Source organism: Onychomys torridus, chromosome 11, assembly GCF_903995425.1.
Source record: "Onychomys torridus chromosome 11, mOncTor1.1, whole genome shotgun sequence".
In the NCBI taxonomy this organism is placed as follows: Eukaryota; Metazoa; Chordata; class Mammalia; order Rodentia; family Cricetidae; genus Onychomys; species Onychomys torridus.
Window position 1 is genome coordinate 18,671,343 of NC_050453.1, and position 27,187 is coordinate 18,698,529.

Genomic DNA, 27,187 nt, shown 5'->3' on the forward strand with positions numbered 1-27,187 from the left:
CCTCCAGTGGTCAGTGGCTTTGGTAATGACTGTCATAGACTGGGTAGGCCTGGATGTAGACAGAAACTAGAGGATATACATACAGTCATGCTTCTTGAAGGATAAATGATATTTTCTTTGTTATTCTGGTCTGTTTCTGCATGCCAGTCTTGATTGTTAATGAATTGATTGCTAGGTATTGTTATTCATTGTTTCTTATGGTCTCCCTTCTGAGTTCATTCCCTTTGTGCTTCACACGCTGGTGTGTACACTGATTTCCTCTGAAATACTGACTGTTTTACCAACTCACCTCCATTTAAGCACATTCACATATTTAGAGTTTCCTTCCATCCTAACGTGAGCAGTGATGTAAGTTGTGTGTTACCACGGAACATGAAGTAACTTCTCTGCTGGTTGACTAGCTCTTACCACATGGATAATCTAGCTTTATTCCTTATTCTTTAGCATGAGGGGCTTATTTAAGATGTGGTCTAAGTAGAACCACTTGGCAAGTCTGAGAAACAAGTATAAGATTTCATATTATATATAGACAGACTAATTTTGATTTCTACTTTGAATACAGATCTTGATATTCATTTTTCATCTAAAACAAATCAAAAAGCTTGGAATTCCTTAATGAAATTCCCAAGGGAAATTTGTTACGTTCATTCTCTATACTTAGCAGTCGGATATTATATAATTAAAGTCATGGAATTTAAGAGCTAGCTAGGGATCTGGGGCCAGGAGATGAAATAACCTCCCAGGCCAATATCAGGGCAGAATGAGAATTCGAGGCCCTTATTACTAGCTGTTGCTACTCTACTGTTAAGAAATGGAACTATAGGCTAGCTTCCAGAAGACAGCTAGTATCTTATTAATAGAAGTATATACAAGGTGAATATGAAATATAATAGTTTGGGGTGTTGTTCACTTAATCATTAAAATCCTACTATATTATCCCATCCATGTCAGTGAAGAGCATACTAGTTCTTGCATGGAAATTATTACTAAAAGATTTTTGTTTGGTTTTAACAATTGAATGTCTTTGATGCTATAACATTTCTATTTAAGATAATTGTATTATCTTGAGTGGGAAAAGAGAAGAAAATAAGGCTTAAAAGAACATGGAATCATACTGGTCAATGTTTCTATTCTCCATGTGAACTTTAAAGATCTTGAAGTTTTCTACCACCTGTGATACTATCCATACATATGTAAAAATGATTTTGATTCAGTATTTTGGACTAAGTCATTAGCAGGTTTTTCTTTCGTTTAATATGGTAAGCATTGATGGTTGGAAATGTCTAGCAACATTGGTAGCAATTCTTTTATGTGTCTCTGGTATATTTGCTTCCAAGGATTTAATGACTTGCCTTTCTCTAATATTCTTTTGGTCACAATGGAAATACCCAAGTTTATTTTGTTTGAGATTTTGGTGTTTAAAAGTAAGGGCCATAAGTGATCAAAATAAAGAAGTTGACCAGCTGCTGTGATGAACACCCATAATCCCAGGACTTCAGTAAAGTCTAGGTCAGCCTAAGCTATTTAATATGTTCCAGACTTGGACTGTATAGCAGGACCCTCTCACGTAAAACTGTATACTGCTATGAAGAGCTGCACCACCACTCCTAAGAAAGTAGCTGGTGCTCATTATTTTGAGTGTACAGTTTAGAAAGTGATGTTAATCTTGTTAAATTTTTCTTTAATATTTTCCTTTTTATTCTAAATCTCAAAATTAAAATAGTATAAATTAAACAGGCATACATGGCTTTTGTTAATTCTTCCTTCAAGTGAAGAACGAAAATACAAAGTATTCTAAGAGAATTTTTTTCTCCCCAAATGATCTTACTTCTAAATGCTTGTAAATATATACAACAAAACTTGTTCGTGCTTTAATTCCCCTCTAAAATACTCTGATATATAATGAAAATAAAATGTGTTTTCTGACCTTTATTTTATTTTATTTATTTATTTAAAAGATTTCTTTATTATGTATACATTGCAGAACACCAGAAGAGGGCACCAGATCTCATTACAGATGGTTGTGAGCTACCATGTGGTTGCTGGGAATTGAACTCAGGACCTCTAGAAGAGCAGCCAGTGTTCTTAACCTCTGAGCCATCTTGCCAGACCCTTGACCCCTTTTTTAAATCTGTAGTTGCATTTTAAGATCAATATAGCTTTGGTTAAATTAAAAAGGAGCAGCCACAGCTATGTACTAATAAACCCTTTTTTATTCTAGACATCTTGGATAATAGTATTTTTGTAGTAAACATCATAGTGTACACCTTTAGCAAGAAAAGAATATTGTCAAATTAAAGCTGAACAAATAATTTCATCTCAAAGGAATATATAAATACATATATGATATGCACCTTCGAGACACATTCTGTTTGCTATATTAAAATAAATTTAATAATGTTATAAATAAATCAGTTTCTTGCGACTTGCAAGTTTAAAATTATCTTGAGACTTGTTCTCATTTTAATATGTATAATAAACTAGTGCTTCACCAACCAACAAATTAGAAATTGATATTTCAAACATTCTCTGTGTAGATAGTCAATTTAGTGATCTATTAAGTGCCTTCATAAGATCAGTCTGTGAAATGAACCTAATTATATAAATTAAATGTATTTCTGAAAACAGACAATTCAAAAGAATGAAAGTATTTTTTTTTAATTTAATCTCAATAGGTAAAAGTCAGAAAACCTTTTATATTCTATTTCCCCTTTTTCCTACTTTCTCCTCTTTTTTTCTCCCATATGGGACTCCACCCCACGAGTTTAGAGTCAGACCTTTCTAGAAACATGCTCAGAAATACCCCAGAGTTGTGTTTCCATGATGATTGGAAATCTTGTGAAATTAACAATGAAATATTAGCTATCCCATCCCCCCTCAGGAAAAACAAACAACTATTCTTAACATACTTTTTATGGTGACCCCTGAACTTTCTCTACATTGGCTTGTTCTTTTGTACCCATCAATCTAGCTCCTGGATATTAATGAGTACACGTGAGTGGGCTCTGATTTATTACATATTCTTCCTGTAGATTTCTCTGCTTTAATCCATCTCTGGTGGGTGGCAGTGATACCAGTTTTATCTGCAAATCAGCTGACTTCAAGGAAAATACAATTTTGGGAAGAGATATCAGGGAAAGTACAAAATTCTAGTATTGGATGAGGAAATTCTGGGCTTCACTTACCATATTATATGGAGTAGGTCAAATTCAGGATTGAGGAGAAAGGAAAGAAATTCATATAATATTAGCGGCAGTTGGGAATTGCAGCAGTTTCTGAATATTTGTCACTTTGAATACCAAAGGCATCTCATGATTCTAGATTTTATAAATGCCAGTGATCTATATCCAGGAATGTAGTCATTATTCAAAACTATTAGCACTTGCTAGCCAGATACTTGACCCAAGTGCTAACTAAGTATATATTAGTTGTTAATTAAATATTCCCTGCCCTTGTGAAGTTTACCATGAATTAGACATTATCTTCTCTGTTCTTCACTTGTTTCTCCTTTACAAATTTCTTGTATTAGTAAAATGTCTACATTAATTTGTCTTCTGAGTTTCAGTGTGTCAGCAATAACATTTTTAAATGTCTTTACTAACTGTAAATGAGAGAGTAATTGCCACTTTCTTTAATGTTTCTATCTGAATGATCTCTTGTTCCTTAAATGTCGGTGATTGTGAGAGTAGCTTTTGTAGTTTTATGCTTTGTAGACTTTACACCATTGTCTATTTTGACCGTGTGTTTTCGGTGTTAAAAGCAGCAAAGAGTTGTATTGAAGATGCTTTGTTGTGTTTTTTACCATGTAAAAAGATTTTTTCCAACCATAGCGTAACAGGATGTTGAATGACAGAGGTAATGTTTTTTTTTTTTTCTGCCATAAAGACATAATTTCTATCACAGGAATTATGCACATTTGTGTGTTGGGAAAAGAGGGTTTTCATCATCTCCGTGTTAAAAGTCCGTGTGGCATGAGGAAATCTTTTCCCTTTTGATTTTTGTTGTGTTCTGTTGTTGCTGTCATTAAAAAGCATCCATATCTCTGCTCAAGAAATATTTGCAACTGAAAAACACCCACATTAAGTATTTACGACTAGAGCTTGCTTAGTTGTTTATCATTAGTGAACTTTTTCATCTGAATGTTTATTCACTACACTATACAAAACAGTCTTTCAATTGTTTTTGATTATCTGTTGTTTTTAATTTACCAAAGTATAATGTTTCTATCTTAAGGAGTAGTAGACTACAATTTTTTGTGAGATGTGTATATGTCAGTTACTGAAAATTGTGCTGTGTGTGAGCTCTCATGGTGATTTTGAAATCATGATTTTTATTTTATCTTTTTAAAATGATAACATAATAATTCTTTTTTTAATAATTAAACTAATTTAGTAAATTCAAGATGGAGGCGCTTTCCTACTGATTATGCTTCCACCTCAGAAGATGAATTTGGATCAAACCGTAATTCCCCTAAACATACTCGTCTACGTACTTCTCCAGCCCTGAAAACCACTCGCATGCAGAGCTCTGGATCAGCAATGCCTGCTAGTTCTTCATTCAAGCACCGAATTAAAGAACAGGAAGACTATATCCGAGACTGGACTGCTCATCGAGAAGAGATAGCCAGGTTGGTTTTCAGTCTTGTATCAGTATTGCAGGTTGTTGGGGGCTGGAGACCTGGCTAAGGACTAGCGATTATGGGCTAAGTAGATGACCTGGGTTTGGTTCCCAGCATATACATCTCAGCTCATGGCTGTCTGTAATTCTAGTTCCTGAGGGTCTGATGTGTCTCCTGACCTCCATAGGCTCCTGCTTTATGTGGTGCACAGACATACACTCAGAAACACATATGCACATAAAAAAAAAAAAAGAATTAAAAAAAATAAAAACATTGCAAGTTGATAACAAAAGTTCCCTTATTTGTTCTAATTATCTAAGAAATGAAATCTTCTGGTCTTAAAATGTTTTATCAAAAGAATTGCCTTTTATCAGACTTTCCCTTTTGTTTTCATTTTAGATTATTTAATGTGCATGCTGTTGATATAGGGCAGAACACATCATATACCCATTTATTTTGGTCCCATTCCCACTTTTTAAGATTTCTAATAGAGATGCTGGCAAGGATAACTTTTGAAAGATGGTCTAAATCCACATAGTTAGCATTAGTTTGGGCAGTGTACAGATTACTCTCCTTTTAATCCAATCTAAATGAACAGTCTGTTTCAGATAGGCTACTAATGCTACTGGGCAACTGTGAATAGGTATGTTTTTACCCTTTTCATTGTTGTTTGGTTTTTTCCAAGGCAGTTTTGCTATAAAATCTAAGCTAAGTTGGCCATGAATTTGGGATCCTTCTTATAGGCCTCAAATGTTGAGATTACAGGTATGCTCTATGTTGCCTGGTTTTGCTTATATTTTTATAAATTTATTAAATGTGGTTAGTTCAACCCATTAGTCAAAACATGATTATTCTGAATATTAAGTGGCTGCTTCTTATAACCTTTAAATATTTACAGAAAGTAAAACTCAAATTGCACATATAATTAGTAACACTTTAATTAAACATTTTAGACTCAACAGAGGCCATAGTAGCTAAAATCTAAGATTTTTAAATTTTTCTAGAGTGTGCTTTTGTTGCTTAAACATTTTTTACTATGGTATATGCTAATTATTTTTGCCTTTCCATTAAGATACTAAATTTTATACTTGGCAGTATTTTCAAACAATGTATGTACAATAGTCCGTAATGTTTTCAGAGCAGCAGCAGCAGTAGCTTTTACTGTAATTTGATGTTTTTTTTCTTTGATGACTTTTGTGATCAGGTTTTTAAAGTTAGTTTCTCTAATTAGAGAAAAGGAATCTGTGAATCGTAGGCCCACATATACTTGTAGTCAAAGAATACTGACATGCTCTCTGTTCTGATCCCAGCTGCCAGCAAGTCCTGCTTTGATCTTTGATTGTCCCCTCTGGCTGTACAAGGTCAGGTGGTCCGGAGGGAACTAGAGCATGTGTGTCTGTCTCATACTCTCTCTGCCATAATTAGGAAGATCAAATCCTTTTACTTTTGGGGGTCAGACCTTTCATTGATCCAAACAGAAGAGTAAGCATAAAAGAAGAAGGAAGACAGTGGTTCCAAACATTGTTTCCCTAGGTTTCATTGTTGTGTCTGTTGTCTCTGTATATTCTGGAAGAGGATTCGAAGTTTACATTCTAATAATTTTCATTCCTGGTTACCTCTATTTTGTCAGTAGAACTGTGCTAATAGTATCTAGCCTTTGAGATTCTAAGTTTTAAAAGAATATAAGCCAGAGAACTGTTTCTTTTCCCCATGAAAAATAGAGGAAGGACAAACGAAAACTATTGGCGGGGAAGGGGGAGTTGATGTTTAGTGTTCTAATGGAGTAATGATAAGTTAGTAATGTGAGAAAAATATTTTCAGAGGCTTTCAATTAAGCTCTGATAAGAGAAATAATTGTCTTTTTATGGAATATTGCTGTCAACTAAACAAAACTCAACTAAGCATTGACGAATACTAGAGATTCTTGTAATAGAGAAATGTAATTTTAAACTTTATTACAAAAAATGGTTTATGCTCTGGTAGATTGATCTCTCTCTATTTTTAAATGTAGACCTGTTTAATGCATCATTGTTTACCTGTATTTAAATAAAAACAAGGTTAATCCAGAATAGAAAATATATAAGCAAAATACAGCATAGTTGGTCTTTCAGTTTGTAAGGGAAGATTTTCTTCCAGATCTTCTTGATCTATGTGCCTAAGTACAGCATAAGATAAGTTACCATCCAGGAGAATTTTGCTAGATTTTAGTGGTTCTATAAATACTCAGGTAAACAAAGCTGGAGTTTTATTTTTGCAAATGACTAAATACTTTTAACAGGAAAGGTTATACTGGAAGATTATATAATTTACATTTGAATCACAAGAACTTAGCATTATTATATTTTAAATTCATTGTTACATATGCATTGTATCATTTAATTACACTTTGAGAATTCTGGTTGACAGTGTATTAAGAGAAAAAAACAGTTCATTATAGATATTACACTGAAACATTTAAAAAATAAGGCCAATATAATATGTTATCTCAGCTCTGTAATTTGCAGATATTATTTTCTTGTAATATACACCTCTAGAATGATATTTTGCATCATATTTATATGTACTTGAGTTTTTTATATGTGTTCTATATATTAATTTAAGATTCCCATGAGGATAATGTCATTTTGTAGTGCTGAAATGGAAGAGGCCATTTGGAACTAGACTCACAGTTGTAGAAATCATTCACAAAGAAAATAGTTAAAAGCCACGGTACTAAATGGTATCACAAGAGATTGTGAGCAGACTGAATACTACTGCCTCTAGGCAGTAACTTCAATTATAGAGCTGAAGTGTAACCATGTGGTCCAGAAGTGGACTGTAGGATCAGCCCTGGATTCATATCCTTTTCTACCATAAAATTTGTGTAAGTCTGTGGTAGGCATAATACCAGTAGAGCATTAGCAATAATGTTACTAATAAATGTTACATTTTAAAAACAACAGAGAAAATAGTGGTAGTTGATTTTCATTAGGACTTTAGCTTTCTGTTTATTCTATAAACTTTATGAGAATCTACTTATAGTTGGAGTTTAAGGCCAACATTGTTTTTAACAGTTTATAAAATATTTTGCTGGACTGTTATAACCAAGAATCCCAACCAAGGAAGGTTCATATTTTCATTCTCAAGTCAATTTTATAATTTTATATTGCTCTCATAATAAAAATACTTTATAAGTTGTCTATGGCTTCTTAGTACTAAAAAGAGGAATTTCTTAAAATATTTTCTTAAACTTCCAGTATACTTGTAAGTCTGTAATAATGTATTTTACAGGATGCACTCTAAACAAAACAAACCTCTACTGTATTAGGTAGGGAAAGTGTTGTCACTAAGCACATGTATGAAAATCATAAACTTTCTGACCCAAAGTCCATGGTTCAGTTCACTTCCTTCTACAAAATACATGAAATTTGATGGCAGCTTTTGTTACTTGGTATAGAAGGACTAGCAGTGTTCTTGATCTTTACACTTGGTTTATGTTTTTCATCGTTGGGACTTTTTTCTCTTAAAATTTTGTAATAAAGAAAATGGAGGGGTTGGGGATTTAGCTCAGTGGTAGGCACAAGGCCCTGGGTTCAGTCCTCAGCTCTGAGAGAGAGAGAGAGAGAGAGAGAGAGAGAGAGAGAGAGAGAGAGAAGAGAAGAGAAGAAGAAGAGAAGAGAAGAAGAAGAGAAGAAGAAGAAGAAGAAGAAGAAGAAGAAGAAGAAGAAGAAGAGGAGAAGAGAAGAGAGAAGGGGAGGGGAGGGGAGGGGAGGGAAGGGGAGGGAAGAGGAGAGAGAGAAAATGGAGTAAATGTAGAATTGTATATTAGGTTTTAAAATTGACAAGTTTAAATTTTTGATATTTGCTAAGGAAACATTATGTTATATAGCCCCAAATAGAATGTTTGTACTATTTTGGGATTTCCTCTAGCAGATTTGAAAGAGATGGAAAATGAAAGGAAGAGCAGAGACGGTAGGCTGAGAGTTTAAAAGCAGACACAGCACTGCATGTAAAGACACACGTGGCTATAATCCAATAATGCAATTGAGCAACTTTATGAAGTTAAGTTGAAAGCTCATTTGGTAACTGCATGACTTAGACCCATTATCTAGATTGAACAGGTGCTTTATTTCTGTTTGGAATATTTCCATAAGTCTTTTCTAGTATTTTTATTTTCCACTCAAATTTTCTTGTAGTGATTTTGTAGTAAATGCCAAGGGCTTGCTTGTGTCTTTGTGTTTGAGACAAGGTCCTTGTAGTCCAGGCTGGCCTCAAGCCTAAGATGAGGGTGACCTTGAATTCCTGGTTTTCTTGCTTTCACTTCTCAAGTGTTTATATTACAGACATGTGCCACCACACCTAACCAGATGTTTACATTTTTAGTAATAGGTTGTTTTCATTGAGTAAAGTTTAAGACAGGAATTACCTTTCTAAGAAATAGCAAGCGTGTGCAGAAGATACAGCACATAAAAGAAATACTTCCTGGGAAGTTGTTTGAACATTATGTGGTGTATATACATGAGAATATCTTGTTTTTACACAGTTTTTCCTTCTAATACATGAGGATAACTTAATTCCTTCTTAACCTTACCACTTTCAATAAATATCATGTTTCATTATATAAATACCTACAAAGAAAAAGTAGATTTCTTAAAAGTAAACTAATGCTTAATTTTTTGTTTGTTTGTTGTTGTTGGTTTTGTTTGGTTTTTTTTTGTTTTTGTTTTTTTTTTTTTTTTGGTTTTTGGTTTTTGGTTTTTTCGAGACAGGGTTTCTCTGTGTAGCATTATGCCTTTCCTGAAACTAGCTCTGTAGACCAGGCTGGCCTTGAACTCACAGAGATCCGCTTGCCTCTGCCTCCCGAGTGCTGGGATTAGAGGCATGCACAACCACCGCCTGACAGTGTTTTTAAAATCATAATAAATCTTGTTATTCTGTTTCTCAGCATAGTTCATTTATTTCAGGAAAAAATTTATAGCCCAGATTGGGCATCTTATCCAAAGTACTTGAAACCAGAAGTGTTTGTGGTTTGAGTTTTTGGGTTTTTAGAATATTTTTATATACATGATGAGGTATCTTCGGAAGGGAACACAGTCCTAGGCACAAAATTTATTTCATGTGCTTTATACAACTAGCTTGAAGATAATTTTATCCAATATTTTTAATATGCCTGTGTTTGACTAAAACTTATGACATATCAGGTATAGAATTTTAAATTTGTGCTGTCGTGCTGATACTTAAAAGCTTTGTGTTTTGAAGCATTTTAGATCCAATAATTTCAGTTTAGGGAAATTAAATCTATCTCACATAACATATACCCTAGCTTATTCTCAATCACATCAGCAGATAAGCTTGAAAAATTGCATGATAGAGTGGTATAATGCAAAAGGTCTAGTGATGTTCTTCCTCCTTGTGTCCCTGGCCTACAAAATTCACATTGACTTCTAAATGCCACACTTGGAAGGTATTTGTGAGAAGTAGATGAGATGGTTAATATGAAAGGTTCTTATAATAATGGTACTCTATTTATTCTAAGCTCCATAAGAGCAAAGGAACCTATAACTTCGTCAGTGCTGTCAGGTATTGGGGTAAATGCTGGAAGATCAAAGAAGCAGAACAAGCCACAGCTTCCTCACCTCACCAATTCCTCAGCTGATCCTGTTTCTTCACACTGAAAGCCTCTGAGTCCCCATCCAAATAGATCTCTATAGTGATATTTTATTTGTATTGAAATGTGATTTTATTTATATGTTAATAAAGTTGTCTTGAGGTCAGAGCAAGCCAGAGCAGAAACTGGGTGGTAGTGGTGCACGCCTTTAATCGCAGCACTTGGGAGGCAGAGCTAGGTAGATCTCTGTGTGTTCAAGGACACAGCCAGCATGGCAGACACACGCCTTTAATCTCAATAGCAACCATAGAAGACCTGGAGGTTTCAATTGAAGTTAGGCCTGGCTGTGATTTCCTGCAGAAAACTGAAAAGAGACTCGAACACAAAGACATGTATAGGCAGCTAATCGAAGCCTTTTCTCTAGAATTAATTAGTACTCTATATGACCATTATTATCTTAACAAAGTTTAAAATATATATATATATATCTTGTAAATTTTGATATAAAATTCATACTTTAAGAAAAGTTTAAAGAATCAGAATAGAATCAAAGAATTAAGATTAGTAATAGAATAGTCCGTTAATTGATTTGGTTTTTCTCCTGTCCCATGTCAGAAGATGGCTCTTTCTTCTGGTATGATACAGGGAGTTTTCATTTTCCTTTTAACAACATGCTTGAGTTTAAAGGAGGAGAGAGCCATTCTCCAACTCCAAAATCAGCTTGAAGCTTTAATTGAACTGCGACTACAAGAAGACCAAGAGTATTAATTTTTTAGAAAAGAGCAGAAACAAACATTTAGAAAGATTTATGAAATTTTGTAGATGATATACCAATAGGCCATTTTACTCTTTTTCCTGGGACAGATGATTTGTCCTTTTTCTTCAGTTGTCTCATTTGTCCAGTGTTCTTCAGATTCCTTAGCCTTCATTCTCCTAAAAGACAAAAACAAAAACCCTTCCCCAAGACTAATTTTGGGGAGGTTCCCTTTTGGCAAGTTACATCTGATTAAATGAAAAGGCATGTATTAATGGTATAAGTGAATTTAAACTGGATGGTCATGTTGGTTGATGAACTATCACCTCCTCTAATTAAGAGGTCTCTCTTGTTCAAATCGAACCTTTAGCAATTTTGATGGCACCCAAAGCTTATCTTCTCCTGCAGAAACAGAAGCAAAACCTCGTCCCCAATGTAACACATACCCTGGTTTCCATTCTGAGGTCAGCACATCCTTGAAGTATATAGGCTGATTTAATTCTGTAGTTTTTTCTACTAACCAATGTCTCTCTGCAGCTGTTGTTCCTTTCTCATTAGCATTGAGAAAATTCAAAGTTAATAGAGCATTGTGCAGTCTACTTCTGGGGATTTTTGTTACCCCTTTCTGTTTATTTATCATGTCCTTTAGAGTTCTGTTGGATCTTTTTATAACTGCTTGGCCTGTAGGATTATGTGGTATACCTGTAATGTACTTTATATCATAATAAGCAAAAAACTGTTTCATTTTAATAGAGACATATGCTGGAGCATTGTCAGTTTTAATTTGTGCAGGTATACCCATAGTGGCCATAACTTCTAGCAAATGAGTGATTACAGAATCAGCTTTTTCAGAACTCAGAGCAGTCGCCCATTGAAATCCTGAATAAGTATCGATAGTATGGTGTACATATTTCAATTTTCCAAATTCTGCAAAGTGAAACACATCCATCTGCCAGATTTTATTCCTCTGAGTACCCTTTGGGTTACATCCTGCTGGTAATGGTGTCTGATTGTAGAAGGAACAAGTAGGACATTTCTTTACAATTTCCTTGGCTCGTTGTCAGGTTATGGGAAAAATCCTTTTTTAAACCTTTACTATTGACATGATGTTTCTTATGAAATTCTGAGGCCTCCAGCACACTTCCTATCAATAATTTATCAATCTCATTATTACCTTGTGCTAGAGGGCCTGGCAGACCAGTATGGATTCAATGTGAGTTATATATAAAGGATGACTCCTTTCCCTGATTGTATCTTGTAATTGAATAAATAGTGAAGTTAATTCTGAAGCATCAGGGATAAATTCTGCAGTCTCAATATGTAATAACACTCTTTCAGCATACTGAGAGTTAGTAACTATGTTGAGAGGTTCTGAAAAATCCATTAATACCAACAGAATAGCATACAATTCTGATTTTTGAACTGAATTATAAGGACTTTGAACCACTTTACTTAAATTTTCTGATTTGTAACCTGCCTTTCCTTGGTTGTTGGCATCTGTATAAAATGTCCGAACTCCAGATATGAGTTTTTCACATAAAATTCGAGGGAAGATCCAATCAGCTCTCTTTATAAGATCAATTCTGTTGCTTTTAGGATATTTGCTGTTAATTTCTCCCAAAAAATTGCTGCAAGCTCTTTGCCAAGGTTCACTTTCTGTCCATAATTTTTCAATGTCCTCTTTAGTTAAAGGTACAACAATTTCTGCTGGGTCTATTCCCAGCACTTGGGAGGCAGAGCTAGGTAGATCTCTGTGTGTTCAAGGACACAGCCAGCATGGCAGACACACGCCTTTAATCTCAATAGCAACCATAGAAGACCTGGAGGTCTGTACAAACAGGCAGTGACGAGGAGGTCATGTGGCTGGGTTTACAACCAATGAGAAACAGAACAGAAAATCTATAAAAAATATAGGACACAGAGAGGTAGGTCTCTTGCGGAGAGGAGGAACAGCAGAAGCAGTGAAGGGTAAGGTTTTCCACTCTTGCTCTGACCTCTTGGCTTTTAACTCTGCAATTGGTTCTGTGTTTCTTATTTAAGAAGCCGGTTACATCTACAGATCTCAGCTGAACTGTTGCTCAGAAGCTTGAATGCTTAACCAGCTAAAAGCTTCTAGTTTCTGATCTCCACGCCTTATATACCTATCTGCTTTCTACCATCACTCCTTGGGATTTAAGGCTCACTTTCTGGGATTAAAGGCATGAGTCATCATGCTTGGCTGTATCCTTGAACACACAGAGGTCCAGGTAGATCTCTGCCTCTGGAATGCTAGGATTAAAGGCGTGTGCTACCACTGCCTATCCTCTATGTTTAATATTGTGGCCGTCCTGTTCTGTGACCCCAGATAAGTTTATTAGCATGCACAATATTTTGAGGAACACAATACCACTACATTTCCCCTTTTTTGTCTAAAATTTAAAAAAAGCTTATAACTAATACAAGAAATACTATCCAATAAGCATATACAATATATACAGTCAAAAATTACATTAACAATGTCTAGTCCACTAACATTTGACAGATTCAGACAAAAAAACTTCATTACGTATCCTATTTAAAACAAGTAGTTCCTTTTTAAAAGTATTTTTTCTTTTCATAATAGATTCAGTAATCTATCTTTTGTCATTTTTATATCTTCCCCTTTTTCTTTTTAGAGTAGATATAACAGTCTTATTAAGTAAAAAACACAGAGCCAAATGCAAAGTTAAAAGCCCAACAGGTCAGAGCAGTAGCTAAGAGCTGATACTAAAAATCCTTTTTTACCCTTCACTGCTGCTGTCGTCCTTCCCCTCAGAAAGAGGTCTACTTCCTGTGTATCTGTCTTTTTTCTCATTGGTTGTAAACCCAACCACATGACGTCTTCGTCACTGCCTATATACACAGACCTCCAAGTCTCTATGGTTGGTATTGAGATTAAAGGCGTGTGTCTCCATGCTGGCTGTATCCTTGAACACACAGAGATCTGTCTGTCATGTGATCAGGATTAAAGATGTGCGCCACCACTGCCCGGCTTCTGCTATGGCCTGCTATTAGCTCTGACCCCCAGGCAACTTTATTTATTAACATACAAATAAAATCACATTTCATTACAAATAAAATATCACCATAGGTTACTGAAAATAATGTCCTTGTTTCTTGTTATTCATGTTCAGATACTTCCTAAATTCTGTCATTTCCAAATTTAAGATTTCTGTGACATGTTAATGCCAAATCATTTACATTAACTGTATTTTAGAGTATTCAAAATGCATTTTTCAAGATAGATTACTTGGAACTTAATTCATTATTCTTAGTATTTGAAGTAAAAGCTAGGTGTGTGTGTGTGTGTGTGTGTGTGTGTGTGTGTGTGTGGTATGTAGACCAAAATAGTAAAGAACATTTCCAAAGAGTCTTAATTTTAGGATATAAATCTGTAATTAGATATACAAATTATATGACTGTCAAAACTGATTGTTGCTAAAGCTGTTATTTAAAGGGAATGAAATTTCTTTTCTAATATTCTTTCCAGGATCAGCCAAGATCTTGCTCTCATTGCTCGGGAGATCAACGATGTAGCTGGAGAAATAGATTCAGTGACTTCCTCAGGCACTGCCCCTAGTACCACAGTAAGCACTGCTGCCACCACCCCTGGCTCTGCCATAGACACTAGAGAAGAGGTAGGAGATCTTCATGGAGAGATGCATAAGGTTCTTTCTTTTCCTCATTTCTTTTGCTTTTAGCTTTTTGCTTAGTTTATTTTAGTTATGTCCACCCTCCCTGTCTGCATGCAGCTCTGCATTTTCCAATGTTGCTTTAACAAATTTATTTTTGTAACAATTAGTAAAGACTAAAAGGCTAATATTTGGTCTACTATTAACATAAAAATGGAAAATTATTTAGCTATAAGCACTTTGCCTGTTGATTCCTGATCTAAGACATTACTTGAAATGTGAATGTAAATGTTATTTGGAAAGCAAACTGAAGTTCACCAAATGATTATATAAGGTGTCAATGAAGTTTGACATGAAAATACTCCAATTAAAAGAAATGGTCATTACGAGTTAATAGCAAAGAAAGAGTAAAATTCATCAGCTCTTAAAAATAGTAATTCTGGGGGCTGGAGAGATGGCTCAGAGGTTGAGAGCACCGACTGCTCTTCCAGAGGTCCTGAGTTCAATTCCCAGCAACCACATGGTGGCTCACAACCATATGTAATGAGATCTGGCACCTTCTTCTGTATACATAATAAATAAATAAATCTTTAAAAAAAATAGTAATTCTGTTGACAGATATACACAGTATTGTTTTTAAAAACTGAAATGTATGTTATACAAACACTATTTCTCTCATTTATACACATAAATACTCCAAATATTCTTACAAACTCTGGAATATACATTAGAATTTGTACTGTTGGCCATCCTAAACCATGGCCTCCACCAGTACAGATACAGGAGATACCACTTTCATAACATTGTCCCACAGAGTACCTTTCACTTAAAACTGATGATTCAGTGGCCTCTTACCCTCTGTAGCTATGGAGATTTGATTCCAAGGCACACATCAAAACCTGAGAATGCCCCAGTCTCTTAGATAAAATGGTACAGAGTTTAAATGTAGGCTCTGGGCATTCTTCCTCTTTATACTCATCCATGGATTATCTATAAAACCTACTACAGTGTTAAAGTAGTTAGGCTATATTGTTTAGAGAGCAGTGAGTGACAAGAAAGAGGTCCATATAGCTCTAGTAGACACAGCATTTAAAAAATTACTTTCAGTACTCAACTGGATCCCCAGATACGGAAGGTTGACCATACTCTCTAGCCATGTTGACTATATTTATCCTGATCCAAAGAGGAAGCCAAAGGTTAGCCTTTAAAGGAATGAGTTTGTCTTTATATGGCCTAAAAGCTAGAGATCTGTTTTATGTTTTTAAATGATTGAAAATATGAAAAGAATAGTGATTTATAACATGAAGATCATTTTAAATTCACATTTCAGTACCCATAAATTAAGTTGTATTACAGTGTAGCCCTTTTCGCGTGCCTAACTGTTGTCTGGCTGTTTCTGTGTTGCAGTGCAAAACTGATTTTTCAGACAGACTGTGCAGTTGCAAAGTCAAGACCATTTACAGTGCTGCCAACCCCTCATACTGATAACTCCATTTTATCTTATTAAATGTTCTAAATAGTAACCAAAAATGCCTAGCCTTTTGGACATTTAATCCTGGTAAACTGTGCTGATAATCTTTTCTTCAGTTGCTTTTTGTCACATTTTTTTCTTATAAAGCTACTTTTAATGGTCACTTATTTTTTGTTTGTATGTTTTCTAATTTAATAAATGATATTTCATTAATCTGTGTAGAGTTTTGTTACCACACTGATCAGTTGTAAATGTATATAAAATCATCTTTGTTGGTTTAAAAAAACAAAAACAAGAGGATCTTCATGGTGGCAAGACATACACATGTCTCTGGTACATTTAAATAATATTATTTTCTCAGCTTTCTAACTAAATTTTACCTAACATGGTTATTCATTCACTGAGACCCAGTAGAATTACTGAAGTATTTCATGGAATAGATTTCCATTCCCCTTTTGTTTTATTTCAGAACGTTATGCTTGTTGTTCTCTTGTTAGTAAACCTGTTACTTGGTGTTGCATGTCCATAGCCTTCACTCTAGGTGACAGAACATCATTTTTACTGTAGGAACATGTATGTTCTCTATCACTGTTAAAAATTTGACTAAGGTCAAAATACTTACTATATGGATTAATTTTTGTTTCCTTTTGTAAACTTAATTGGAATTTGCCATTTATGTATTTTGTGAAGAAATTTGGCACCTGGATTTGGGGAGGAAAAAAAGATAAAACAAGATAGAAAACTAAAAGAAAAAGAAACATTGTTTTATACTGGTAAGGCAATATGAGTAAAGTGAACTCATTGTCCACCTACATGGCTCAGAGTCTTTTCTCTTTAGCATCTGTTTTTCCTTTGAAGAACATCTTAATCATCAGAATCAAATTTCACATAGTTAAATATTTTTGATTCTGAAAATCAAATCAGTACATGTGAACATCTACTTTATGGAAGAAGCCTGTTTGGCGTGCTTATTTTAAAAGTAATTGGTTCATTGAAGATACCATGCTTTTGTTACTACTTGAAAATGAAATAACTTCTTTCTAATATAAAATCTCTACACTTGCTGCTATTCTGTTCTCATAAGGGTTTGCTTTTGTCCTACTAGTTGGTTGACCGTGTTTTTGATGAAAGCCTCAACTTCCGAAAGATACCTCCAATTGTTCCTTCTAAAACACCAGAAGGAAATAATGGTCGATCTGGTGATTCAAGACCTCAGCCAGCAGAGCCTCCTGATCACTTAACAATTACAAGACGGAGAACCTGGAGTAGGGATGAAGTAAGCAAACTGTAGACTTTTAACATATGGTGAAGAGGCATCCCTACTGTGCCATTGGGTCCCAGTTACTTTAGGGTATCAAGTTCATTTATACATTATTAAAGAGAAAGAGTTATCCAAGCTAAACTAATAATGTATACAAGAGTCAAGATTAATTCTAACTTAACCTAAAAGCCACTATTTATAAAAAAACTATTAAATCTTTTAAAAAATTAATATGGAACTAGAAAGATGGCTCAGCAATTAAAAGCTCTTGCTGCTATTGTTCAGGACCCAGACTTGGTGGCTAGCGCTCACATAGTGCCTCACAACCATGTACAGTTGCAGAGAATCTGACTGCTGATCTCATTGGGCACCAAGCATGCATGTGGTGTACATACGTAAAGGCAGACAAAAGAACACTCATACACATAAAAATAAACCTGTTGTTGATGAATATGCTAGCAGGTGCAGTGATATACACCTTTGGGACAGTTCTTTGACTCACTTGAGCTCTGGAGTTTGAGAGTAGGCTCTACCTGAAAAGACATGTCTCTAAATGTCTACATGGAAAGACCTGTCAGTGAACGCCAGTGAAAAACCAAAAAGAGAAAGGTTTATGCCAATGGAAAAATCGATGAAGGGGCTTAGGGAAAATCAGGAATATAGAGGGGGCTTTTACACACATGTGCGAGCACACACACACACACACACACACACACACACACAGGTTATTTGAAATAGCAGCATGCAAAGGGCAAATTGAGAACAGTGTATATATAGACGGTAATAGAGGAAGTCTATATCAGTAAGCCATTCACAAAAAGAAACTAATCATAGATAGGTCTGTACTTTTGGATCCCTGGATTCAAGGACCTGAATGTTAGTGTGTACGAATATTTGTGGTGCCAGGTGTGGTGGTACACACCTTTAATCCTAACACTTGGAATGCAGATAACACTTGGAATGCAGAGACAGGCGGAATTCTGAATTCAAGGCCAGTCTGGTCTACACAGTAAGTTTCAGGACAACCAGGGCTACACAGAGAAAACACGTCTGGAAAAAACAAATAGGAAAAAAAAATGCTTTGTGTTTTATTTATTTGCTTATTTCTTTATTCATTTTATAGGTTCTGAAGACAGGGTCTCATGTAGCCCAGGCTGGCCTCAAGTGCCATGTAGCTATGGTTAGTCTTCAGCTACTGTCCTCCTGCCTCTACCTTACAAATACTGTCTTGTAGATGTACTCCACACTATGGTCAGTACTGAGTGTTTTTAATAATACTGAACAGAAGATTTACCAAATGAGAAAGCTACAGAGTTGCGATGCCAGTCTGTGAGAGACTTAACAACATAATTTTTCTGTTGTACCCTGATAGTGGTTAATTTGTTTTTGGTATAAATAAAATGATCCATTCTCTTAATTTTACCCATATTCATTGTATATCCTCAGGTATACTACTCTAAATGTAGTAAAATTTTGAGGAAGAAGTTTATATTTTCAGTGAAGTCATCTCAAGTTGATATCAGAAGTTTAATACATTGTAACACTGACCTATACTTTGTGGAGTAGAAATGAGAGAAACCTTGTTCTGTGTGGTAATCTTTCCATAGAATGCTGTACCCTTCTTAATATATATTTTCCACTTTTATTTCACCAGTTTCCTCAAGGACCATAAATCCCATGATTCCTCCTTGTCCTTTCCTTGTCTTCTTGTGGCTTTCTATTTTTACTCAACCAACCTTCTGTCCTCATGAAGTCCAGACCTGTGTCATTGTGAGCAGTTCCTGTTCCTGTCCTACTCATTGAACTTCCTTCCCAGTTCTTTCAGTACCTGCTTTCTTACACAATAGTTAATGGCATCCCCTGTGGTTTATTGTTATACTACGTTCTGTTGCTTTTTTAAAGCATTTTGCTGTTCAAAGTCATGGCTTATCCTTCTGGGTCCCTTGTGGAGAATCTGCATTTAGTTGTAACATTATAGGGCTATTTTGGAAGCCACATCTAGAATCAAATTGAGCCCTCCTTCTCCTCCCCCACACTAGCTCTGTCTTTTGTGATTTAGGCCTAACTCAGCCTGCCACCAGTCTTGAACACAGCCTTCATGCTCCTTGGCCTCATGTTGTCTTCTCTCTGCAGCAGAACTGAGTTGTGCCAGAGATCATTTGGCCCTCAGAGGAGCCTAAAATCTCTCTGTGCATTGACAGAAATTTGCTGATCCCTGGTTCTCAACTGTGGCAATACCAACCCCCATCATGAAAATTGACTACTTTGAGTCAATTCTTTAAAATTTATCTCCCTCACTGGTCTTAAAGAATAAGTAAATAATATAGTACTTTACTTACATTTTCCATTTTATGATAATGTGAATTATAAATATGAGAAGCAGGAACATGATAGTAATTAAAAAGGATAAAATGGATTATTTTTGAAATGGGTTGACCAAAATAATAGGGAACTTTGACAAGTTATTTAACAGAGGAACTCTTTGTTGATGTTTCTTCTGTTTCCTCAACTTAATTACTGATTACATCGTTCATTTCCTTTAAATTAAAATTGGCATGGATAGCATTTGTAAAGTGAATTGCAGATAGTATCTTAAGTTATTCAGTAAATATATATTAATGATAGGCTTTTCCTGTTTCAGGTCATGGGAGATAATCTGCTGCTGTCATCCGTCTCTCAGCTCTCTAGGAAGATAAGACAGTCTATTGATAAAACAGCTGGGAAAATTAGGTGCTTGTCCTTCTCCAGTCGCTGCTTTGTTTCCTGTTCCATCTTCTTCAAACCTCTGACCACAGCTGCGAGGGGCTAGTGAAGTCGCTAATGTGGATTCTTACTGCTGCCATTAAGATGCAGGTTTTTCATTTGGGAAAATTTCAGAGCTCAGAAGAATTTTATTCTGCACACTTTTCACCCTCCTTAACCTGGTTATGAAAAGTTACAGATGTTCACAGTTTGATTTTGATTGTGTGCTTTTAAATAACATTTGAGGAAATACCATTAAGACCGTTGATGTGAGGGCTGGAGAGATGACTCAGGTTAAGAGCACCGACTGCTCTTCCAGAGGTCCTGAGTTCAATTCCCAGCACCCACATGGTGGCTCACAGCCATCAAGAATGAGATCTAGTGCCCTCTTCTGGTGTGCAGGCATATACGCAGGCAGAACACTGTATACATAATAAATAAATAAATCTTTAAAACTTTTAAAAAAAAAAAGACTGTTAATGTACAGGATTTAGTTAAAGTAGATTTCCAGACTAGATTTATTGGAGAACTTAAACAAAAAGGTGTTTAAATCTTTCTCAAACTGCTGACTTGTGTCTCAGAGATTTTAATGTATTGGAGAGAGAATTCTGCATTTGATTGACAAAAAGTTGTAAAACTAAGAAATTTGAGTTTAGTTTCTCATATAGAACAGTTATTAGTTCTTTTTGTTAGAAATATATAAAACTTTACAATGTCTTAACTCCTAAGTTATGTACACTAACATGATTTAAGAATTTGAATAGCAGTACAGTAAGTAGTCCAATTTTTCATCTTTAAGGTAATGTTCAGAATTTGATCCATCAACAAAGTTGATGGTTCCTGTATAAAGAGGTTTTAACCAACAGTTACATACCTAATTAAGTATATTTTATTAATTTTGCTTTACCTATACTTTACATTTCTATCACAATAAAGTTAAGCTTTCTTAAGCAGTGGGTATATCATTAGTTACAAATAATAAACATTTCTATTCAATTTTCAGCTAAAAATAAGATAAACATTAAAGAGTTTTAGGCATTTATTAGTACCCAGTTATGTTTTTAATGGGTTTTCACATGCATGAGTTGATAGTATTAACTAATTATTAATTCTGCATTCATTCAATAATTGTTTTATTTATCTTTATGTAGTTTTGAAATATCTTGATTTTGATATTTTCATCGAAACTCTGAAAGGTTAAAATGCTTGTGTTTTGATCTGTAGAATATTATTTAAAGACAAAGACCGGAATTGGGATGACATAGAGAGCAAGTTAAGAGCTGAAAGTGAAGTTCCTATTGTGAAGACCTCAAGTATGGTATGGTGGTTTTTCAAAAGTAAACATTCCAGTGACATGGCTTCATTTGTAGGGAAAGAAGTCATTTTGAATATTTGTTAGTTTACATTCTAAAAGACTGTATGAATGAATAGATTCAGTACATTTCAACCAGTACTGTTTAAAATGTCACTTGTTTCAAGGTTGCAGAGAACACTAAGGAGTGTCTTCTGTGTTTCTCACTGTGATGCATCTTGTTCACATGATAATTATACATTATAAAGAAGTAGCTTTGAATTTAGAACTTAAATTATAAGTTGACCTATTATTTCTATTTACTTAATATAGTATTTGTCTTTTAAAACATGGATTTATCATATTGTTCTCTTATGTTGATGTTTCACTATATATTTTTCCAAAGAAAACTAACTCATAGGCATGTTGTTAAAATGTTGCAAAGTTGATTGAAACAGATGTTTGAAAACTTTCCTTTCTATAGTAGTAGATTGCCTTGAACTTCTATTAGTATTATTGAAAAAAATTACTCAATTTCATTATTAAAAGTTCTGATTTGGATCTTGTTTGCTGGGTGTCCTTTGACTAACGCAGTGCTATAGAAATAATGAGATGCATTGTTTGTAATCTGAGAATGTTTTAGTAAGCTAATTTGGAGTATTGCTTTCCCTACAGGAGATTTCTTCTATTTTACAAGAGCTGAAAAGAGTTGAAAAACAGTTACAAGGTAAATTTACTACTAAATTAAGTAATTATGCTTCTGGATGTGGTAGAGTGTTCTAATGGATGTCTATAATCCCAGCATTCAGGAGGCAGGGGCAGGAAGATTGAATTTGAAACCAGCTCAGTGTATTCTGTTTCTGAAAATGTATTTCTTCTTATATTCTTAATTATTGAGACAGTATTTGACTAAATGTACCAACCAGTACATATAAAAGTATAGACCTGAATATATCCAAATTACTCATAAAAGGGAAGCTTTCCAACTCTTTGTAAAGAACTGGAGATGTGCCTTGGTCCTAGGGTTCCTGCCTCACAGGTGTGTAGGCCCTACTTTCTATCCCAGCTTCATGTAGTGAATGTGGGTACTGCAGCTCAGGATGCCAGCTCCCAGAACTGCTCCAGGGTTGTGAATATAAGACTTCAGAGTAGCGGGACTTTAGAAAACTTTTTTATCTGAAGGCTTTTAGAACTAAGTTTCTGTCTATCTGAAGAGAAAAATAAGGACACACACACACACACACACACACACACACACACTTTCTGATGGTAACTTTCTCTTTTACTTCATCTTAAATAATCCCCTCTGAGAATCTGTCTCCACACTGCTACAGTTTTTACATATAGCTGTATATCTCTCTCTACATACGTACATCTTTCTCTTACATGGCCATACATCTCTATACACAGTTACATCTATTTTCACATAGCTACACATCTTTCTTTTACATACATTTCTCTTCTGCATCTCTTTTCTATACAGCTTCATCTTCCTTGTCTCCAAATCTCCATAGCCACAAATCTCCACACAGCCACAGCTGAACATCTCATCACACGGCGCTCTCAGCATACAGCACTTACACAGTTCCTGCACATTCTCTCACACAGCTCTCTACATAGTTCCTTTTATATAGCTCCTCTATTTAGCGGCAGCTCTTTCACATGGCTCTCTCTCGCGCTCTCTCTCTCTCTCTCTCTCTCTCTCACACACACACACACACACACACACACACACACTTCTTCATTATTCACTCTCACACATTTCTCTCATTTTTTTCTTCATCTCTCACATTTCTCTCTCTGCCCATTCAACTACATCCTTTACTCAGTTCACTCCCCCACCCCCACCCCTCTGCACAGCTCTTACATAGCTTCACACAGCCACCTCTCTCACAGCTCTTCTCACAGCCAAACTCTGGACAATTATATGTTACATTTTCAGGGCCTGACCCATTCTCATAACACAAGGTAAGTCACATAGTTTCTCTTAGGCTAGGGATGTAACATTGATTGGCCAGTGAGTACTTAGCTTTAAGTTGGTGAGGGTTCTCAGACAGAAAGTAAACAGTTAGCTGAACCTTGATCCTGTAACATAAACTGAGGCTGGGACTACGTGCAAAAAGTCAATTACTGTAGAGGGTTATATCTACCAAAGTTGCCACACGTCTGACCTTGATTCAGTAACAAACAACATGTAGGAATTCATCCTTGTGTATTCATCTCCAGGGACAATCAGTTTGTTTTGAATATGTTCTGAAGTCTAAAATTAGCTGTCTTTGTGACTGAAAATATCATTACTTTCCTGTATGAGTTATGAAAAATATTCTAATTTTATTAGAATTATACAGGTTAAGCAGAAATCATCTTCTGGACCATCCCAAGCAGTATGTGTGCCCAAAGATGGAATATTTTTTTGATATAAACACACAAGCAGTGGGGAAAATACTCATAGCTGTTATTAGGGAAGAAATGAAGTGACACATGAGAAAAATTACAGACAGAAACCACCAGTCATTTACAGTCAGTGACTCCATGGCTTTGCCAGGTGGGGCTCCCCCATCAGGTGGGTTTGGTGGGCTGACCTGGTAAGTACTAGTTGTCACCTGTTGTATACTCCCACAGCCTCCTGCACATATGCATAGCTCCCACTATAAAAACTAAAATAGTATAAAGTCAGATTTTTTAAAAATCTTTCTGTTTTGCTCTTGATGCAAATTGGTGTTGACTACTCTGTGTAGCTGGGGTGACCTAGAACTCTTGATCCTCCTCTGCTGCCCCACACCTGGCATAATTGAAGTGAGACCGTGAACATATTTGGTGTTTATATTTGACAAAATCTGTGTGTTAAAAGTATAACCAGGATTTTCAGTGCTCTTCTATGAAGTTAAAAGGAAGTTTCTGAGAATTTGGCTTTTACCCTTCTAAGCACTAGTCTGTTCAGTCTCCTAACGTTCTGTTTCTAGGGGACACCTAGGAACTGCATTCAGGTCTGTGTAATCTACAGTGTAGACTAACCACGGAATTATTCAATCAGGTTAAGAACAGTAGTAGAGGACTAGCTGAAGTCTGTCTTAATGATAAACAATGCTCATATCCACCTCTTATTGAAAATAGAATTACATCTTTTTATTTTTTATTTCCTTCAGTGATCAACGCAATGATTGACCCAGATGGAACCTTGGAGGCTCTTAACAACATGGGATTTCCCAATGCTATCCTGCCATCTCCACCCAAACAGAAGTCCAGTCCTGTTAATAACCACAGCAGCCCTAGTCAGACACCAGCACTTTGCCCCCCAGAAACCAGGGCTCTGCACCCTGCAGCAGCTACAGCCTCGGCTGAGTTTGAGAATGCTGAAACTGAGGCTGATTTCAGTATCCATTTCAATAGGTTCAACCCTGATGGGGAAGAGGAAGATGTTACAGTACATGAGTGATGTTCCCGTGGTTGTTAGAGACATTGCCTGTGGAGTGACTAGGGGTATTGGAAGCAGCATGATGTTGACATACAAAACAAGAGAGCTTGGTCAGCAACAATCTCGGTATCTTTGTCTTCTTCATTTATTTATTTATTTTTACCTCCAATGTGTCAGACCAGTCTTTTCAAACCACTCAGACAACAACCACTTGAAGCACACTTAGCAAAAGGCAGCTTGTTTCGGCTTTGCCTTTTGTGGTTTCATGATTTTTCAAACTGAGTCATATCATTGCATCCTTTCCCTTCATAGGTCTTTGTGTTTGTTTGTTTGTTTGAAACTATGTTGTGACCTACAAACAAACTAAAATACCCAACATTTTTGAGCCCCCATGTTTCCTGTGCCAAGCTACTCCCTGAGATGAACTTCTCATCAGCTGTACAGATTGTTTAACCATTCAGTTTGCTTCTTAATAATAGGGTTTATATATTACTCACTGTCATTGGACACAGTGACACCGTGCTCTGTAGAGTAAAGCAGACCCTCCACAGCAGTCATCCTGTGTCCTAAGATTTTTTTCCAACATAGTGTGATTTATATAACTGTTGCTAAGTAACTTGTCTTTGGGTTTACGGAAATTAACTATTATGTTTGCACTAAGATTTACTGGGAGTGATAGATGGACATATCTATATATCATTAAGGACTGACTTGTCTTTCTGTACATAGGAAGTTGACAATACTGTATTTGTTTTAGCCCCACAGTGTTTTACTCCACTTTTCAAAAAAATTCATTTGGCACTTTTTTCCTTGCCTCCCTCTCTTCCCTCCCTTCTTTGCTTCCTTCCTTTCTATTTTAAGGAAATAAGTTTTTCTCTCTCCTTCTAGATGAAATGACAACTAGAAAGGTTAAACTTAACAGATAGTTTAGGTGGAGTATATTTTTAAAATTAAGAACATGTATATTTATCCTGTGTTACCAAGGTTTTATGTGGCAGTTGGGGAGGGAGATCCCTCTGAAATGATCATGAGGTTAATTTTTCTTCATTAGGAAATGTGGAGAACCAGTAATTGTGAGAGTAGTTGATAGTTTCGCTCCCAGTCCTTAAATTGCTTCTGTGTGTCTGTGTAGGTCCATAGTAACCCTGTGTCAGTCTCACACATTTGTGAGGACCCGGCAAGACAGCAACGGTGACAAAGGCTTTGGGCTAATAGCTACTATAAAGAAAGCCTGTGAAAAAATACCTTCTTTAAGCTTTGTTTTTATTACTGTTTTGTTTTCTTTCCAGTAAGCTCACATTTCAATAAGTTTTTAAATAAAAGAATTATTTTTGTGTTTCCAGAACACTATAATTTGGGTGAATCTTAATTCTTTTAAATATTATTAATAGGCCGGGATTTGCTTCAATGGCCCCATCAGTCTATAAAGAACAAACTGCAACTTTTATGATGTGGTCTTTGATATATTAGCAATAACCTGTGCTACATTTGTTTTATGGGAAGGTTAACTGTATACTTCAAGATTTTTTGGGATCTAAGTAATCCTGTGCTTTTGGATCAGTTAATAAAAATGCAAAAACTTTTTGTAAAGTTGTAAAAGCAAAAGTCTGCTGTAGAATGGATCTTGTATTTTTCTTTAAATTAAAAAGAAAAGAAAAGGAACTGTTCTCCTTGTAAAGCTAAATTCATAATTCTCATGAAGTAAGGCTTCAACGGGGTTTCAAAGAATATAAGGGGAGTGAGATGCTTTGAAGAAACAAAACATAGAAACAGGGTCAGTCCATTTGAAGAAAAAGTCATGCAAAATAATCACCATTGTTCTCTCCTTTAGTTAAATGTCTGGTACTGGGTCTGTCCACATGGAAGTACATGATAAGGAGTTGAAGGAAGTGTTAAAATATATACTTACATTATTGTTCGTTTACACAGTTTTGTTCAATTATAAACATTTGGCCTTTTACTATGTTATTTTTATTTTGTATGAATACATTCTCCTTATTTATTTTTGTTACATTTATTACGTTATTTTGTTATGCATTTACAACTCCATTTTTAAATAAAGTGTTTCTGGAACTTTACATGGTGACTATAGATTTCATATCTTCTACCATCTGATAGATATATACTTATCAGTTTACCAAACAACTGTTTACAAAAGGGCATTTTTTAGTGCTCTAGCAAAAGAGCCTTTCAGTATTCATGAATGTGTGATCATCCAAAGAAAATATTCTTAAAGAATTATAATAAATGCAATACTCAGTACTTCAGTGTGACACACACGTGCGTGTCATTTGCAGTCAGCCTTGGATCATCCAAAAGCTTTGTGACGGTAGTGTATTGGGGAAACAAAGGAAAGTGAGGACTCTCAATTTAGACTCTTTTCTTCATTCTCAGTAGA

The 27,187-nt window shown here is 35.4% G+C and overlaps 1 protein-coding gene across 7 annotated transcripts in view; it reads left to right on the forward strand.

The window, feature by feature from the left end:
• Cep170 (centrosomal protein 170) overlaps positions 1-26,509 on the forward strand; it is a 95,812-nt gene extending 69,303 nt beyond the window's left edge. For 2 of the 7 annotated variants that reach the window (XM_036201781.1, XM_036201785.1), the window contains 7 exons: positions 4,393-4,627; positions 14,468-14,645; positions 17,186-17,356; positions 19,983-20,071; positions 21,308-21,401; positions 22,050-22,101; positions 24,521-26,509. In XM_036201781.1, coding sequence (XP_036057674.1) covers positions 4,393-4,627; positions 14,468-14,645; positions 17,186-17,356; positions 19,983-20,071; positions 21,308-21,401; positions 22,050-22,101; positions 24,521-24,810 — 1,109 coding nt within the window. In that variant the 3' untranslated portion in view covers positions 24,811-26,509. The remainder of the gene's footprint in view (positions 1-4,392; positions 4,628-14,467; positions 14,646-17,185; positions 17,357-19,982; positions 20,072-21,307; positions 21,402-22,049; positions 22,102-24,520) is intronic. The other 5 variants (XM_036201782.1, XM_036201786.1, XM_036201784.1 and 2 more) reach the window with 3 other exon arrangements.
• The last annotated feature ends 678 nt before the right edge of the window (positions 26,510-27,187 follow it).